The sequence below is a fragment of the Carassius carassius genome, chromosome 5 (assembly GCF_963082965.1).
Source record: "Carassius carassius chromosome 5, fCarCar2.1, whole genome shotgun sequence".
NCBI classification, from domain to species: Eukaryota; Metazoa; Chordata; class Actinopteri; order Cypriniformes; family Cyprinidae; genus Carassius; species Carassius carassius.
In genome coordinates, this window is record NC_081759.1 from 19,787,958 (window position 1) to 19,803,895 (window position 15,938).

Here is a 15,938-nt window from a genome sequence, read left to right on the forward strand (position 1 = left end):
GCATTATAATATGTCTATTTCAGATTGTCTAAAGAAGGACTAACGTCATATTCTTCTCAGACAATAATAATAAAAACCCATGGTTCCTAGTTTTATTTTTTTAAATAGTTCATTCAGAGAAGCAAAAATCCATTTCAGAATCGATCCAAAAATCTATTTCACTTTTTGCATTCATTTCATGTGCTTCATTCTGACAAGTGAATAAATAAACTTTTTTCGTCATTAATTTCATAGAACATTCCATTTGAACTGAAGGAAAAGGCCACACACTGATTGGCAGCTGGCTGGAGTAATTTAGCAAATAAGAACCACCTGTTGACCTTCCTCATTTTAACACAAGAGCCATTTTTATTGCTGAATTGAATGATGAGATGCTGTTCAAAAAGACACCAGACCTTATTTAGTAATAGAATAAGGCCAGAATTGTACTGAAATGAAGAGATTAAAGTTCATTTTAAACATATCTTTTGCTTTGTAATAATAAAACAATTGCCTTAATTTTAACACCAAATTTAGTCTTTATGTATATTTCCTTTATAGTAAATGCCAAATATAAATGTAGTAGAAATTCATATGTAAATTCATTTCACTTACCTTAAAATTTCCGAAGCAGCTGCCACCTGGTAAGGTGACGTAGCATATGAAGGGAGGGCCGGGTGAGGGAATGGACTCATAGACTAGATTGTCTGTCTCCATCATCATGCCTTTCACTTGTTTCTGCTCCCAAAACTGGTGAAGCATTCCCACAACATTCACTAGAAGTGACAAAAGAAGGAAAATATTTTAAAATGTGAATATATTTTTATGTGCAAACTATGCACCGCTACAAGTGAGGAACTATGATTTCTCTCACATATTTCCTGTCATCTTTTGTTTTCACTGAATGAGACAGTTTTGAGGTTCTTTTAAAGGGATAGTTCGCCCAAGATTGGAAAGCCATGTTGTTCCAAACTGTTTTTATTTTTATCTTCTGCAAAACGTTAAAAGAAGATATATTGAGAATTGTATATATATTTTCTCTGATACAATGACAGTCAAAGGGGGTCTGATGTTGTTTGGACAACAACTTTCTTCAAAATGTAAGGAAAGATCATACAGGTTTGGAACAATGCAAGGGTCAGTAAATGTGAGTTGACTATCCCTTTAAGATGTATTATGATGATGTTGTGCATTTTATTAAAATCTTGTCTATTAGTATTCAATCTTTTACCATACAGATCACTAATACGCTGCAGAGGCTCAGTTGTTTATAATGTCTAAGAGTCAAAGTGGTTACAAAGGAGGTTTTTGACTGCTGTGTCAAACCCAGACAGTGTCACTGCCAGACCTTTGACACGAAAGTTACCATTTTATACTGCTCTATGTCTCTGATACACATAGTCAACCGACACGTTCATTATAATCATTGCAAAGGGGGAAAAAACTACATGTTAAAGTGCATGCATCATCAATATGCATTTACACTCAAATAAAAGATTTTTCATCTACTCAAAAAAAATATTTTCTGCCTAAAAAATAGTAATTGGCTTGTCAGAGTAAAATTGGGTTATATCTTTTGTTTTGTTTTGTTTTGTTTTTTTGTCATGAGATTATAATTAAATTTCCCTCATGTCCTAAAGCTTGTGTATTTTCTTCTTCTGTGGAGCACATAGAAGATATTTTGAAGAAGGTTTTAACTGTTTTTGCCCCTACAATTAAAGTAAATGGGGTCCAAAACACTGGCGTCCACTGCTTTTATTGTTTGGGACATTTCATTTCCTTAAAAGAAATAATATCACAAGATTGGAACAACATGAGCGTGAACAAATGATGAAAGAATTTTGATGTGAGCTATCCCTATAAGTGTATTTTAGTGTTAGATTGACAGTGTCTTGTCCAACACCATATTTACTTGCATTTACACATTTTGAAAACACTTTTACCCAAATCAACCTACATCACATTCAAGGTATACATTTCATCAGTTCATGTTATCAAAATCCTTGGGAATCAAACTCACAGCCTACTGTTTGAGCTACGGGAATGCTTCCCTACACATTTTGTTTATAAGGTTACAAATCACAATTTTCCAGAAACTTTTTAAATCACTGTTATATAATACAATCATAGAGCGGCAGAGAAAACTAATTTAATCATTTTATGTTCGCTCATTGTAATTTTACTCATTTACTTGGTCATTCCAGCTCATTTAGTAATTATGCTCTCATTTTTAACAAATACTGTTTACATCCAAGTCTATCTTCCCATTTATACTATCAGTCACTGCAACATCAGTGTGATGGCGTCTGGCGTCCGCACATGGAAACGTTTTCCAAGCAAAACAAACAGGTGCCCATGGGTTCTGTGGGGTGGACAAGCGTCACACATCAGGGAGTTGTGGTGTGATTTCAGTGTTTCACACCCACAGTAAGTGCAATATTAATGCAGTCTTCCTTTAATCAGCTCAGGCACACCTCCTTCTAAAGGGGTCAGCAATAATATTGAGAAGGGGAACCTATGGTATATTTTTGTTAAAAGGCCATGTATGTGGGAACACAGACTTGTTTTTACAGTATGAAAATTTCCAACTTTTTGTTTGTTTGAAAGAGTCAGCTGCTGCGAGCACCACCCAGTCTGTGTCTGTATGCTTCAAAACACAATACATGAGTGTTTCATTCCAGTCTGCTGGTATATGAGCTGCCTTGTTTGTGAATGAGGTTTGGTTCAATCAAAAGGCTGCATGTCTTTAATAAAAATAATTTCCCTGTATCCTTCACCCTGACTAGTTGATAAAAAAATTTATATTATTAAATATCATCCTTCCCTTTAGTGAGTGGAAGCCTCAGTCATAGATGGCATATGTTCAACACAGGGTGTGTCGTCAACATTTCTCATCTATAATTCACATCTGAATACACTTCATTCCAGTGAATTCACACACAAACACACATGTGCACGCGCCTAATGGTTTTTATACTGTATAAACTGTATTTTATATCCCCTTATACCCGACCCCAGAATACTACTGGCATTTTTTAAATACAGAAAAAAAGTATGTTAACACTAGTATGTTAGCTTCTATTCAGATGTTTGGAGATGGTAACAATGTTTTTGAAAGAAGTTTCTTAGGCTTTATTTATTTGATCGAAAATGCAATAAAACAGTAATATTGTAAAATAATATTACAATATAAAACAACTGTTTTCTACTTTAATATATTTTATAATTTATTCCTTCAATGGCAAAGCTGAATTTTCAGCAGCAATTACTCCAGTCTTTGTTGTCAAATGATTCTTCAGAAATCATGAAAACAGTTGAAAGCATTTATGCTTAATATTATTCTTAATAATGCAGAGATCGTGATACTTCAAGATTCTTCGAATGGAATTTAAAATGGAAAAAACAGCATTTTTTTTAATGAAACTATTTTGCAACAACATAAATGGTGTTACTGTGCTTTCTTTGTTGAAAAAAGTTACTTTCTTTGAATAAAATGGGTAGTGTATAGTAGTATAAATAAATTCTAACAAAACGTAATAAAATCTATATATTTACTGAAAATCAGAGTACATTTTTAATTGGTTTATCTAAATTGTCAGGAGAGCAAAACTAAAACCTGTAACCTTCCACTTTTAAAGTATAACTATTTTATCATTGATATCTTATTAACTTTAGGAACACCCCCACCGCCTTTTTTAAATATTCATTTAGTCTTCCTGACCCATAGGACACACAACTTCCCCCTATATAATTCTCATCTATGTGATGCTGCATTGCTTCATCATGACATCAAAGAATATGAAGCAAAAGATCACAATATTCACACTAAAATATGTTTGCTAGGTCTTACTCACAGTCTTTGAAGGCTCTGTCATCATCAGAATCTGGTAAAGACATGATCTCCAACTGCTAGTCCCGCACGTCCTGCAGCAATCCTCCTTCTTCGTCTCCAGCTCTCACATGCTCTGGAGAAGTTCAAAACATCAGTTAAGCTCCAGAAAGGGTTAACATGAGGAGGTTCCCTATAGCCTTCTCCTCTCTAGCGTCCAGAGCAGTCTGTGGAGCCCAGTGGGTTCTCTTCAGTGGCTGGCCCACCTTTTGTCAAGGTTTGAACTAATTAGCTGTGAGTTGGGTTGTTGCGCTGCACTCCCTTATATTCACACACATACACACTCTCACAGCCTGTTGCACACTCCCACTCGACTGAGTCGACTAAGCCCTGGCCCAGGAATGCTGCCCCCTTCTCCATTCATTCACAGCATGCTCCTGCCTTCCCTCACAACATGCTTTACATATGCAGTGCCCAACTCACTGAAGGAACATCCAAGATGGACAGCAGACAACTTCTGACTGTTTTATTAACCACTTAAATAGCTATTTAACTTAACAAGGTCCTGAAATTGGTGGAACAAAAACAATCAAATATAATTATAAATCATGTAGCATTCAATTGCAAAGAGACTCTCCGTTATCCTTGTAACAAACAAAGAAACCAAAATGTGTATGCCCTGAAAACCACCATTTTTCTAAGAGATAAAGCAAATATGAAGGGTTCTTCATTGTAAACTGCACAGATGTATTTTACAAAATAACCTGTAACAAAGTATTCAAACACATGTATTTATGTGTATTGTTTCTCATATTAAATTGATGTTATTCAATAGAAAAATGGCCATTAATAGTTCTTGAAGGAACATATTTGACACGGTTAAGGTACAAAGGGCTTGTCACTGGGGTGGTACCTTAAAGGATCAAATTTGTACCTTAGATAAATGTACAATATTGTACCAGTAAGTAAAAAAAAAAAGGTACATTTTGGTTTTCCATGGTAAAAATCATGTCCTTAAATGTACAAACTATAATGGTACAAATTTGTTACTTCACATTAAGGTACAATTTTGTACCAGTAAAAGGTACCGCCCCTGTGACAAGGGTTTGTACCTTCTTTGGTACACAATTGTAGGGGAGACCGGGGACAGTTGCAACAAGGGATGGTTGCAACATGTCATTTTTCTCCAATCAGAAAGAAGCTAGAGTGATGACACTCACACTGCACATGCTCAGTTGGATGCCCCTCCCTTGCAGAGAAACATCAAGGAGATTCCTGAGCTGCTCCAGGATTTATTAAAAAAAAACTGTTTTTGAGGTATGAAAGTATTTATTTTCTTGAGCTTTGTTTTTGTTAAAATGCTGTAATTGTTTTTTGTGATTCAGTTCAAACTTATATGGTTTAAATGAGTGATATGTTAACTTTAAGCTAATATGGTTAACATGTTTCAATGCCACCTTGTTTAGCTAGCACATGAGGTTTTATCATGGCTGACAGTTAAGGGGACAGTTGCAACAACTGTTGCAACTGTCCCCGTACAATGCATAAATATAAAAACAGACCACATAGCAGTATTTTTAACATTTTAAAAGTTCTTTCATAATTTTTCATTCATCTGCACACAAGTTTTTACTTAGATATAATATAGTTCATCAAGTTTGTGTGTGTGCGCATGTGTGCAGATGTCTGTGGCCATGCTTTGGTGCAACTGTGTGTTTATGTGCAGAGGAGGACACAGTGAATAGTTTAATTACCTATAAATATACATATATTTATCTTTCTTTTCAGTATGCCCAGAGTGAGGAAGAGAGTCTCAGACAGAGGGGTCCCACTCCATATTTTGGAGAGAGCAAAAAAAAGACTTGGAGAGAAAAAAGTTACAAAAAAAGGGGGAAAGAAGAGCAAAAAACTGAAGAACGTAATGCCTGAATCAGAATCAGAATCAGATGAATTCTGTATCGTTTGTCTCGAGAGTTATTCAAAGTCGAGGGAAGTCTGGTTACAGTGCTGGAGCTGTAAATCCTGGGCACACAAGGATTGTACCCCTGGAGGTGATGTGTACACATGTCACAACTGTGACTCTGACTGAATCCAGAGTATTATATTATTGTTGATATTACAGTTTTGACAGTTGTTAAAATGAGAGTTATTGCTGTAAAGTTATCGTTAAAGTAGATGCAAGATGCAGTTATATTGTTGACATTACATTGTAAACCTTTGTTTTGCTAAAATGAAAAATGATAATAAAAAATATAGTCTAAAAAAATGTTTTACATGACAATAGGCTAAATAAAAGTTAATTGCCTCACAAATCGTTCCATTCTTCTTATTTTACTAAAAGCCTACTGTATTTGATATCATTTTGAATATTTTACATCTGCACATAAGGCCTATTCATCTAGAAAAATCTATAATTGTCATTAATCAAAGCTGATGAATAAATATTTGATAATAATCATTTAGCTAAAACTGACATATATTGTATTTGTAACATGTTGCAACCATCCCCAAACAGTGTTGCAATTGTCCCCGGGCACGGGGTCAGTTGCAACATCGGACTCCTTACATTCAAATGCAAATTGTGAAAAATGTAGATTCTGGAACAATCTTTAAATGGTTTAGACTATTAACAGACAGATGTAAGTATATTGTATAAAAAATTGGTTTGTCTAATCCAAACCATCTCCGAGTAACAGAGCCAAATGCAAAAAGTGTTGCAACTGTCCCCGGTCTCCCCCTACTTTTATTTCCGAGAGTGTAGGTTATACAAGAAAATACTATTTCAGCATTTCTACTTTTCATGTTTTTTCTAAATTTCATGTTTAATAAATGAATGTTACATGCATTGCTTTGTAATTATCTGTGAAATTTACTAGCAGTTTTTGAGTGAGAATTGCTTGAGTAAATCCTACACCATTTTTTTTCTTGGACAGCTAAAAATGTTGGGTCCCATCATTAACTTATGAGTCAATTATCTGTAATAATGCTTCATGCAGTAAAACGCTTCCTCGATCCTTTTTGTCCTACCACATCAAAATTATTATGGATAGAAGTCACATACTTTAGCAGTGGTTTGAACAGAAGCAATGGTTTAAAGTAAAACATTATGGATTTGTTTTGTACATACACACAGCTTTTCACAGGACATTAACTGATGGACTGGATTCAATTAAATTACGTGTGGATTATTATGATGTTTTTATCAGCTGTTTGGACTTTCATTCTGACGGCACCCATTCACTCCAGAAGATACATCATAATAAAGTGACACAATGCAAAATTTCTCCAAATCTGTTCTGATGAATAAACATACTCATCTACATCCACAGGGTGAGTACATTTTCAGTAATGTTTCAGCACACTTTTTGGGGTGAACTATTACCGTGAATTTAAAAAGTTTATTATAAAAATGTGAAGTTATTCCTGAGAACAGCTCTTTTGTCATTTGTTTTTATTATATGCTACTTGGTTTGGAATTTTGTATCTAATGTAATGACATCCAGACATTTTTAGATGTGTCTTGAGAGATCAAATACTTTTTGAGGCCACCGTGAGTGATACAATTTTATATATTATTAATAAAATGGCCAAGTCATATTCATTTGTCAACTTTTTGTGGATTCTTTGTTAAACCCAATGCTAAGTTTTAGGTTTTTTTTAGACCATGATGTAATCTAATTAATGATACTGCTCAGACCGCACTGTGTAGTCATACTCTAGGAGAAAACATTTCAATTTAGCAGCTCTGAATGCTTGAATGGCTATTGTTCTGTGAACAAATCCAAGTAGCGGACCGCTTTCCTCTGAATGGCTCGTTCAGTCTGTTGAACTAAAAGCGCTGAACTTATTCCCTCTTCTCCACTTAGCATCCATAAACCTATCCTCAATGTTTGAAGCTCATTTCACTTTACATCATTGCCTAAACCACATTTTTCACAAGTCTGATGCCCCTTTTTTTAAACTTTCTTGTGTCTTTCATTCATGGGAATAAGGGCTCCATTCAGAGTCAAGCTCTATGAGACTTCCTTGGGAAGAGAGAGAGAGGTGTTTAGCATAAATGACAATCACAGTATCGCAGAAAAGGGGCTTCAGCACTGAGACAAATATATAGCTTTGGAGCTGAAATGACAAAAACGACAGGAGGAGATATATCTGTTTGGAAGAATTCACAGAGTGGTTTAATTGGCTTGATGTTGTTTGTAAAGAACTCCCAACTGTATTAAACAGTTTTTAAACTATTCCCTCTCACCTTTGGTGATAAATAGCTGCAAGGAATTCGCTGGAATGAAAAGACCACCTGGTGTGGGGGACCACTGAGGTCACTGAAAGCTTCAAGCCTGCAGCTGTCAGATCAAAACCCAACCGGGAACTTGAACGTCAATCAAAAAAACAAAACAAAACAAAAAAACGTGGGCATGTTGTCAGGGTTGAGTGGCTTTTAAAAGTGTGAGTTCATTCCTTTACTTGTCCATTCCTACATATTTGATGACCATGCTCAGGCTATGCCACTGATCTATAACATACAGATCAGTGATCTATAAAGGGAAAAACTCACATTACATTTTTCGTTCCATTCACTTCCATTCATGCACATTTTGCTGCATTCCAAAGTTCCAGTTTGGTAAACTCTGACCTGCAAAGTTTGTATCACTTGAAGACGTTTGAATAATATAAGACTGATACATCACAGTGTGATCATAATTTATGTAGTTACTTGAAAGAATTGAAAGATCCGTTTCATGTCTATCCCTTTTACAGTCTTTGGTCTATCCTTGTATCATTAAAAGGTTGATATATTATTTAGAGAGTAATTAGTACAGTAATCTAATTACACTTTTGAAGATGTAATTAGTAACTAGTAATTAATTACTTTTTTAGAGTAACTTACCTAACACTGGTGATCTTAGCTGAATTAGAAAAACACTCATTTTAAAGTTGCAGCATTTTAAAAAAAATTTACATTTTGGATTCATTATTATTTGTTATGTTTAATTCAGATGCTGCAGCATGATCTCATACCACAACAGTTGCAGTGTCCAAAACAGTGTTGCTAACTTAGCACTTTTGTTGTTAAATTTAGCAACTTCTCAGACTATCATAGCAACATTTTATACCAAAAGCACCTAGACTCAAATTAATCAAATGATTAAAAACCACAGGTTTTCATCTAAATTACAAAACAAAGAGAAAACCTAAGATGCTTAGAAGTACACACATCACATGAAATAATTTCTAATTGCTATTTTTAACTGTTCAATTTAATTTAATAATTGTTCATTTGATACACAATGTTAGTAGCTTGTACCTCCATTTGCTGATCAGTTAGTAAGAAAAAAATATGTACAAATGGAAAAGTTATAGTAATTCACAATCCCAGGACATTATCTATTATCCGTTGTAACCCGAAAACACAAAATACAATGCAGAATTTAAAATTCAGGTAAAAAAAAAAAAACCTGTGAAACTGTGAAAATCAATACGGAAAATTCCTTCATATTAGCATGGTAGATTGTGCCCTATTTTACAAACTTTACTTAGAGTGTAGCATACTAACTACTAATGCATAATTGTGCAGAATGTGTAGTTTTACTAGTTTACTAGCTAATAAAAAACTAAAACTTAAATTGTAATCGTTCAAAAATGTGTACATTTTCAACAATTCCATGTTGTATTTAAAAATATTTATTTAAATTTTAATATTATATTATGTATTTATATTATTTTACAAACATATCTAAATTAACATATATAACATATTTATTTTTGCTGAGATTTGATGTAGTGACACAATTTTCTGTTGTGATTACGTAATGACTTCATCACGCAATGACATCACAATGTGATTTAGGAACTTTTAGCAACAAATTGACCTTCAGTTAGCACCAATTGGCAACAGTGGTCCAAAGAAATGTAACATGCTTAAAGTGACTGCCCTTTAAAGTGATGCACATAAACATAGGGATGCCGAAAGACTGTCAAGCTACAAAAAGAAAGAAAAAACAAACAAACACGTAAGCATTATAGTAAATAGCTCATAAAATTATCCTGCTTTGTTGTCAGATTTTAGGTTCGCTGCCTGGTGCAATTTCAGTGAGCCTAAACCATTTACATGCCATATTAAAAAGACAAACTATTGCTTTAAGGCACGGCTACATTAGCTGAAAAAAAAAAAACCAACACCTATACATTATCTATTGGCAACAGTGTAGTAGCCAGATATGTATAGACAAATCTATAGTAGTAGTGATGTAGTTGTACTTTAAAACCAAGCAATATTCTTAAACGTGTGGATTCCTTTTGAAAGTTCTGGTTTTTACCCTTGTAAATTGACTGAACAGCAGTAAGTGGGATTGCACTTTTAGTCTGAAATCAAACTTTTAGTGCATGTAAGCACACTAGCAGAACATTCAGCAGATGAGCCAAGCAGAGCTTGCAGCTTTGTTGACATAACCTGCTGTCATTTTGAATGAAATGGGCCTTGTTTAAACCTCCGCTGTGGGAAATGTAAACGGTGACACATAGCCTGGCACTTTCTTTTGATGAAGGTTTTGGTGAGATGCTCTGTTTAGTGCTGATCTGAGAACACATTGTGGGGTCACTTGTGATGTATTGAATTGAGGTTGGAAAGAAGACATTGGATCAGTGTGAAAGAGAACATCTATCCACAGAAAAACAGTTAATAAAGAACACAGGCACAGCTGTATGTGGCAGGTCTGCCCTGTTATTGCCAGTTATACTGCAAGATATACATATGGAATGCATCCTATTATTTATTATAAATACAGAGAGAGAGAGAGAGAGAGAGAGAATTATAAATAATTGCTTGCATAAAAGCATGAGCAGGGAGTTTAAGGTCTGTCATAGTCCTTCTTGTTGCTAAATAGTTTTTAGTTTTTAACCATTTAGTTTACAATTTATTAAATATGGTCATACTATAGTCTGTTGTTGGTTATGTGATTAGGCAAATTACACAAATTTATGTTACCATTTGTATTTGTTAAAGCTTGTAAATAAAATTAATAATTAGTTCATTGCAATAATTAATTTAGACAACGAAGATGTCTTTTTCACACACCCAATCACAAACAGACCACCTTCCTGTCCAAATGCAGCTTTACTGCATGGGATTCAATAATGGATCCTACACTGGTAGTTACTGACAACGCAATGCATAAGTATGATTCCTGAACATCTAATAAATAAATAAATAAATACTTTTTTTTTAAATCATTCATTCATTCATTAGAAGGAAAATAAAAATAATAATAACAATAATATGAGATGTTCTTAGTCATTTTTATTATTGCATAAGATTTTCTGAAGTGAACATAATAGTGAGGTTAATTCCATATTAGGATTGGTTTTGAAGGCATATGTTGCATTTTTAATTTGTATTTCATATGTCATGTTAATTTCATACTAATAAATATAAAAATTATTGAATAATTAAAATAATTTTCAGTCAGATTCTTTATCATGGAAAAAAGACATAATACATAATATTAACAGTATGATAGGAATATGCAACAAAAAAAACATTCTGAAATGATTATTAATGGAAACAAAACAGGTGATCAACTGTTTTATACACTTTCAGAAGAAAGACAGATAGCTAGGCTAACGTTACATGTAACATAGTACAACTGTTATCTCAGAGCTATACACACCTAAATCACAATTATGATAAATGAACCACTAAACCATGCTGCTGGGGTAACAAGAGTGTTTAGATGCGATTTAAGTCAGAAAAACAGCAAAACATTTCTTCCGAGCATTCAGGTTGTTATTCCCGCTCCAGTCCAGTGAGTGACGGTGATGAGATGTACAATGAAGCTGAGGGCAAAATCCAAAACTCAGTTCGCAGTGCCCTCTAGTTTACTGTCTATGGTAGAAACCTGATTATGAAAAATGATCCCTGCAGCTGAGAGTGATGTTTGCGACTGTGAGTAACGTCACTTCCCAATGCAAACACGCCCAATAAAATGGCCCCACCCCTGTCCGTCACTTGATTGACAGATTTCCGTGTCAAATTCAAAATGCAAAAGGAATTCCGATTCCATTTGAGTTTTGGCAGTTTACATGCGCAGTGCAGAGAGAGTGAAAAGGCAAATGTGGTAATTAATATTGCTATTTAAATATGACAGGCTCATAGTGTCACGGCTTACGCTGCTGGAAGGAACACGGAGCCGAGGGATAAACGAAACAAGGATTTATTAAATCAAACATAGGCAAGGTAAGTAGCAAATAACAGGTGGCAAGTAACAGATAACAAGTGGACAAGTAACTAGTAGACCCGACAAAACAGAACTGAAAGGACAAGGCTTTTATACAAGGGATAATGGGGAAACACAGGTGGATGACATGACTAAATTAACAGGGACATGGAACACATGCGAAAATGACTAGACACACCTGGGAACTAATCAAACCACATAGGAGACAGAAACTGGGTCACAGGGGCAAAAAAAAACACACAAAATGAGTCCAGGTGTGTGACAGTACTCCCCCCTCCCGGTAGGTGCGTCCTCGCACCGTAGAAACAACAAAGGGAGGCCAGCAGACAGGGACCACAGAGGGAGGAGCCAGGGAGGAGACAGGAAGGATCTGAAGCAGGAGGCACCCAGCAGGACCCAGGCCACAGCCATAACGGCCCAAGGTGGGGCCGACGGAGGAAGGAGCCATGGAGGAGGAATGGTCACCGACTCCAGGGACTCGACCCACGGCAACGGAGCAAGTGGAGGAGGAGCCCGAGGCGGAGAGCCAGGGTGACGGGGAGGAGCCGGAGGTCCTAGGCGGAACTGATGGCTCTGGTGACTGACGCGGCGATGTGGATCCGGAAGGCCACGGTGAGGCCAGAGTGACCGAGGACTGAGGTGTAGCCGAGGGGATGAAGGAGCCTGACGGAGCCGGAGGGACGGAGGGATGAGGCGAAGCCGGAGGAGTGGAGTCCCGAGGCATAGGATGGACGACGCCAGACCAAGGCGGAGCCGGAGGGACGAGGGAGCCAGGCAGAGCCTGCGGACTGCCGGGCCACGGCGGAGAGGAAGGAGCTAGGAGCCATGGTGGAGCCGACGGGTCAACGGGCCAAGGCGGAGTCCAGGCCTCAGAGGCTGGAGGCGGAGGTGAGGGAGACGCCGACCAAGGCGTCGCTGGAGGATGGCGGTCCCGCTGAGCTCGCACCACAATGATGGTAGGCTGAGGGCGAGCAGAGGGGCAGCCAGACGACAGCGGAGGAGGAGGCAGGAGTGGGTGGGAGGGTGGGAATTTTGGAGGAGCAGGCATTGGAGTAAGCTCTGGGGCTGGAGCCCTTCCTGGGCTTAACGGAGGATCAGGAGCCCGTCCTGGGCTTAACGGGGGTTCAGGAGCCCGTCCTGGGCTTAACGGGGGTTCAGGAGCCCGTCCTGGGCTTACAGGAGGATCAGGAGCCCGTCCTGGGCTTAACGGGGGAACAGGAGCCCGTCCTGGGCTTAACGGGGGAACAGGAGCCCTTCCTGGGCTTAACAGAGGATCAGGAGCCCGTCCTGGGCTTAAAGGAGGATCAGGAGCCCGTCCTGGGCTTACAGGAGGATCAGGAGCCCGTCCTGGGCTTAACGGGGGAACAGGAGCCCGTCCTGGGCTTAACGGGGGAACAGGAGCCCTTCCTGGGCTTAACAGAGGATCAGGAGCCCGTCCTGGGCTTACAGGAGGATCAGGAGCCAGTCCTGGGCTTAACGGGGGAATCAGGAGCCCTTCCTGGGCTTAACAGAGGATCAGGAGCCCGTCCTGGGCTTACAGGAGGATCAGGAGCCCGTCCTGGGCTTAACGGAGGATCAGGAGCCCGTCCTGGGCTTACAGGAGGATCAGGAGCCCGTCCTGGGCTTAACGGAAGATCAGGAGCCCTTCCTGGGCTTAACAGAGGATCTGGCATAGGTGAATTGGAAACCCCCTCATTTTGACCCATTTGGCGCTCCACATTTTGCTCCCTCGTGGTGGGCAGTGTCGCCGGCTCTCACACCTGGTCTGACGGGTTGCTCTCTGGCTCTCCGTCATCGGTGGGCTCGGGCTTATGCCTCGTACCGTGGGGAGATTGTAGGCTGGGCTCTGGGTCCAGAGTGGACCTGGCGAGATCCTCGATTGGGCGACCGTGAGAGGTGACCCATTTCTCACCAGATTCCACTCTATGAATGCGGCGAAATCCTCCCGAGGACCATCTTCGGGCGACAACGCTCTGCACCTGGAGTTCAGGCTGGCGTGATAAAAGGTGCAGAGCGCGTGGTCCGGGTAGCTGGTGGCATTAGCTATCAAGAGAAACCGTCTAGTATGGTCCTCGAGAGACAGTCCCTCCTGCTCCAGCAGGAGGAGTAGGTATTCGGGGCAATAGAGGGGATCCATGACACACTACCGAAAGAAAAAGACTGTGAAAAAACGGAAAACACGCAGTTTTTTTAACTTTTTAGGTCGGGTCTTCTGTCACGGCTTACGCTGCTGGAAGGAACACGGAGCCGAGGGATAAACGAAACAAGGATTTATTAAATCAAACATAGGCAAGGTAAGTAGCAAATAACAGGTGGCAAGTGGCAAGTAACAGGTAACAAGTGGACAAGTAACTAGTAACGAGTAGACCCGACAAAACAGAACTGAAAGGACAAGGCTTTTATACAAGGGATAATGGGGAAACACAGGTGGATGGCATGACTAAATTAACAGGGACATGGAACACATGCGGAAATGACTAGACACACCTGGGAACTAATCAAACCACATAGAGACAGAAACTGGGTCACAGGGGCAAAAAACACACAAAATGAGTCCAGGTGTGTGACACATAGCTAGTAAGATATGGGAAACACAATTGCAAACGGACTTTGCATTTCCATTTTAAATTTGGCAGACACTGTGCGTTAGCTTAAACGAAAATACAAACGGAAATGAGCGATTTGCGTTTGTATTATGTCACATTTTATGCGTCCACAAATTGAAAACGCAATTGCAAATACAATACAATACAATTTGCAATTCCTTTTGAATAAAGTCTGGAATATCATTCCATATTTATTATTATCTAATCTTCTAATCTTCTTTAAAACAGGGTTTCCGCGGGGCCAAAAAGTCATAAATTTAACAATAAGAATTTAAGGCCATAAAAAGTCATAAAAACGTCCGGATTTTCCATACAAGGACATAAAAAACATTTAGCCACGTCTTAAATTGATATGCTAGTCCATTAATTTGTTCTTCCATCAAAATGCGCTCGCAGCGGCAATGGCATTCATTTGTTTCGCCTGTTGTAGTTCTGTATGAGGAATCTGGGTGGTATCACACATACAGACTTGTCAGAAGGACTTTCACAGAAACCCATGCGAACTCCGAACATACTGTTTCATACTGAGTCACTGCTTAGCAGTGTTGCCAGACGTACGATAATTATCGTACTTGTATGATAATTTTTACCTCTGTACGATGTACGATCAATAATGAAAAAATTCCCATAATGTACGATAATTTCATAATTTTACCACCATTTAAATGATGGTAGTTGCAGTCATAGGGCTTCTTTACTCATACACGAAATCGGCTCATTACAGACACTCTAAATGCGTTCATGTGCACCTGAGGGTGTGTTAAGAATGCAGGAGAGTGCCCTGCTTTAAAGCCAACGTGCACTAGTTGCGGTCCATGAAAGCAAGAACCCCTTCAACATCTGCCAACACGCAGGATTCCGATGACAGCGGCTCAGATGTGGAGTTAACTGCACCACGCAGCAACAGCTAAATTCCGCCTACACTGGACGCGACAAAGCAAGTGTTAAAAATAATTTTAATATGTTTTAATATGCACCGCGTCGCAGACTGTAAATGAAAATAATGGGATAGTATTTTGTCTCACTGCTTCCGTCCAACAATACGCCTTGTTATCTATTGTGGTAATTTGCCGGTCATGTCAAAATGTTGTTGGTTTAGAATAGATAAATAACTCTTTTGACTCATGTACGATAATTTTCTTCCAAGTACGATAATTTTGAACCTCTGGTATGATACTTGGACATTGTCAATCTGGCAACACTGCTGCTTAGCTTAATTGAAATCATCCTGGCTATCACAATGGGAAAATGTACCGTTAACGATCTATATGGCTCGAAGACGGTGCGTTT

At 38.4% G+C, this 15,938-nt stretch overlaps 1 protein-coding gene across 1 annotated transcript in view; it reads right to left on the reverse strand.

Annotated features, from left to right (window-relative positions):
* lix1 (limb and CNS expressed 1) overlaps window positions 1–4,143 on the reverse strand; it is an 18,849-nt gene extending 14,706 nt beyond the window's left edge. Inside the window, exons 1-2 of the mRNA XM_059549116.1 lie at window positions 3,834–4,143; window positions 595–755 (exon numbers count right to left, since the gene is read on the reverse strand). Of these exons, the coding sequence (XP_059405099.1) occupies window positions 595–755; window positions 3,834–3,876 (204 nt within the window). The 5' untranslated portion in view covers window positions 3,877–4,143. The remainder of the gene's footprint in view (window positions 1–594; window positions 756–3,833) is intronic.
* Window positions 4,144–15,938: the final 11,795 nt, after the last annotated feature.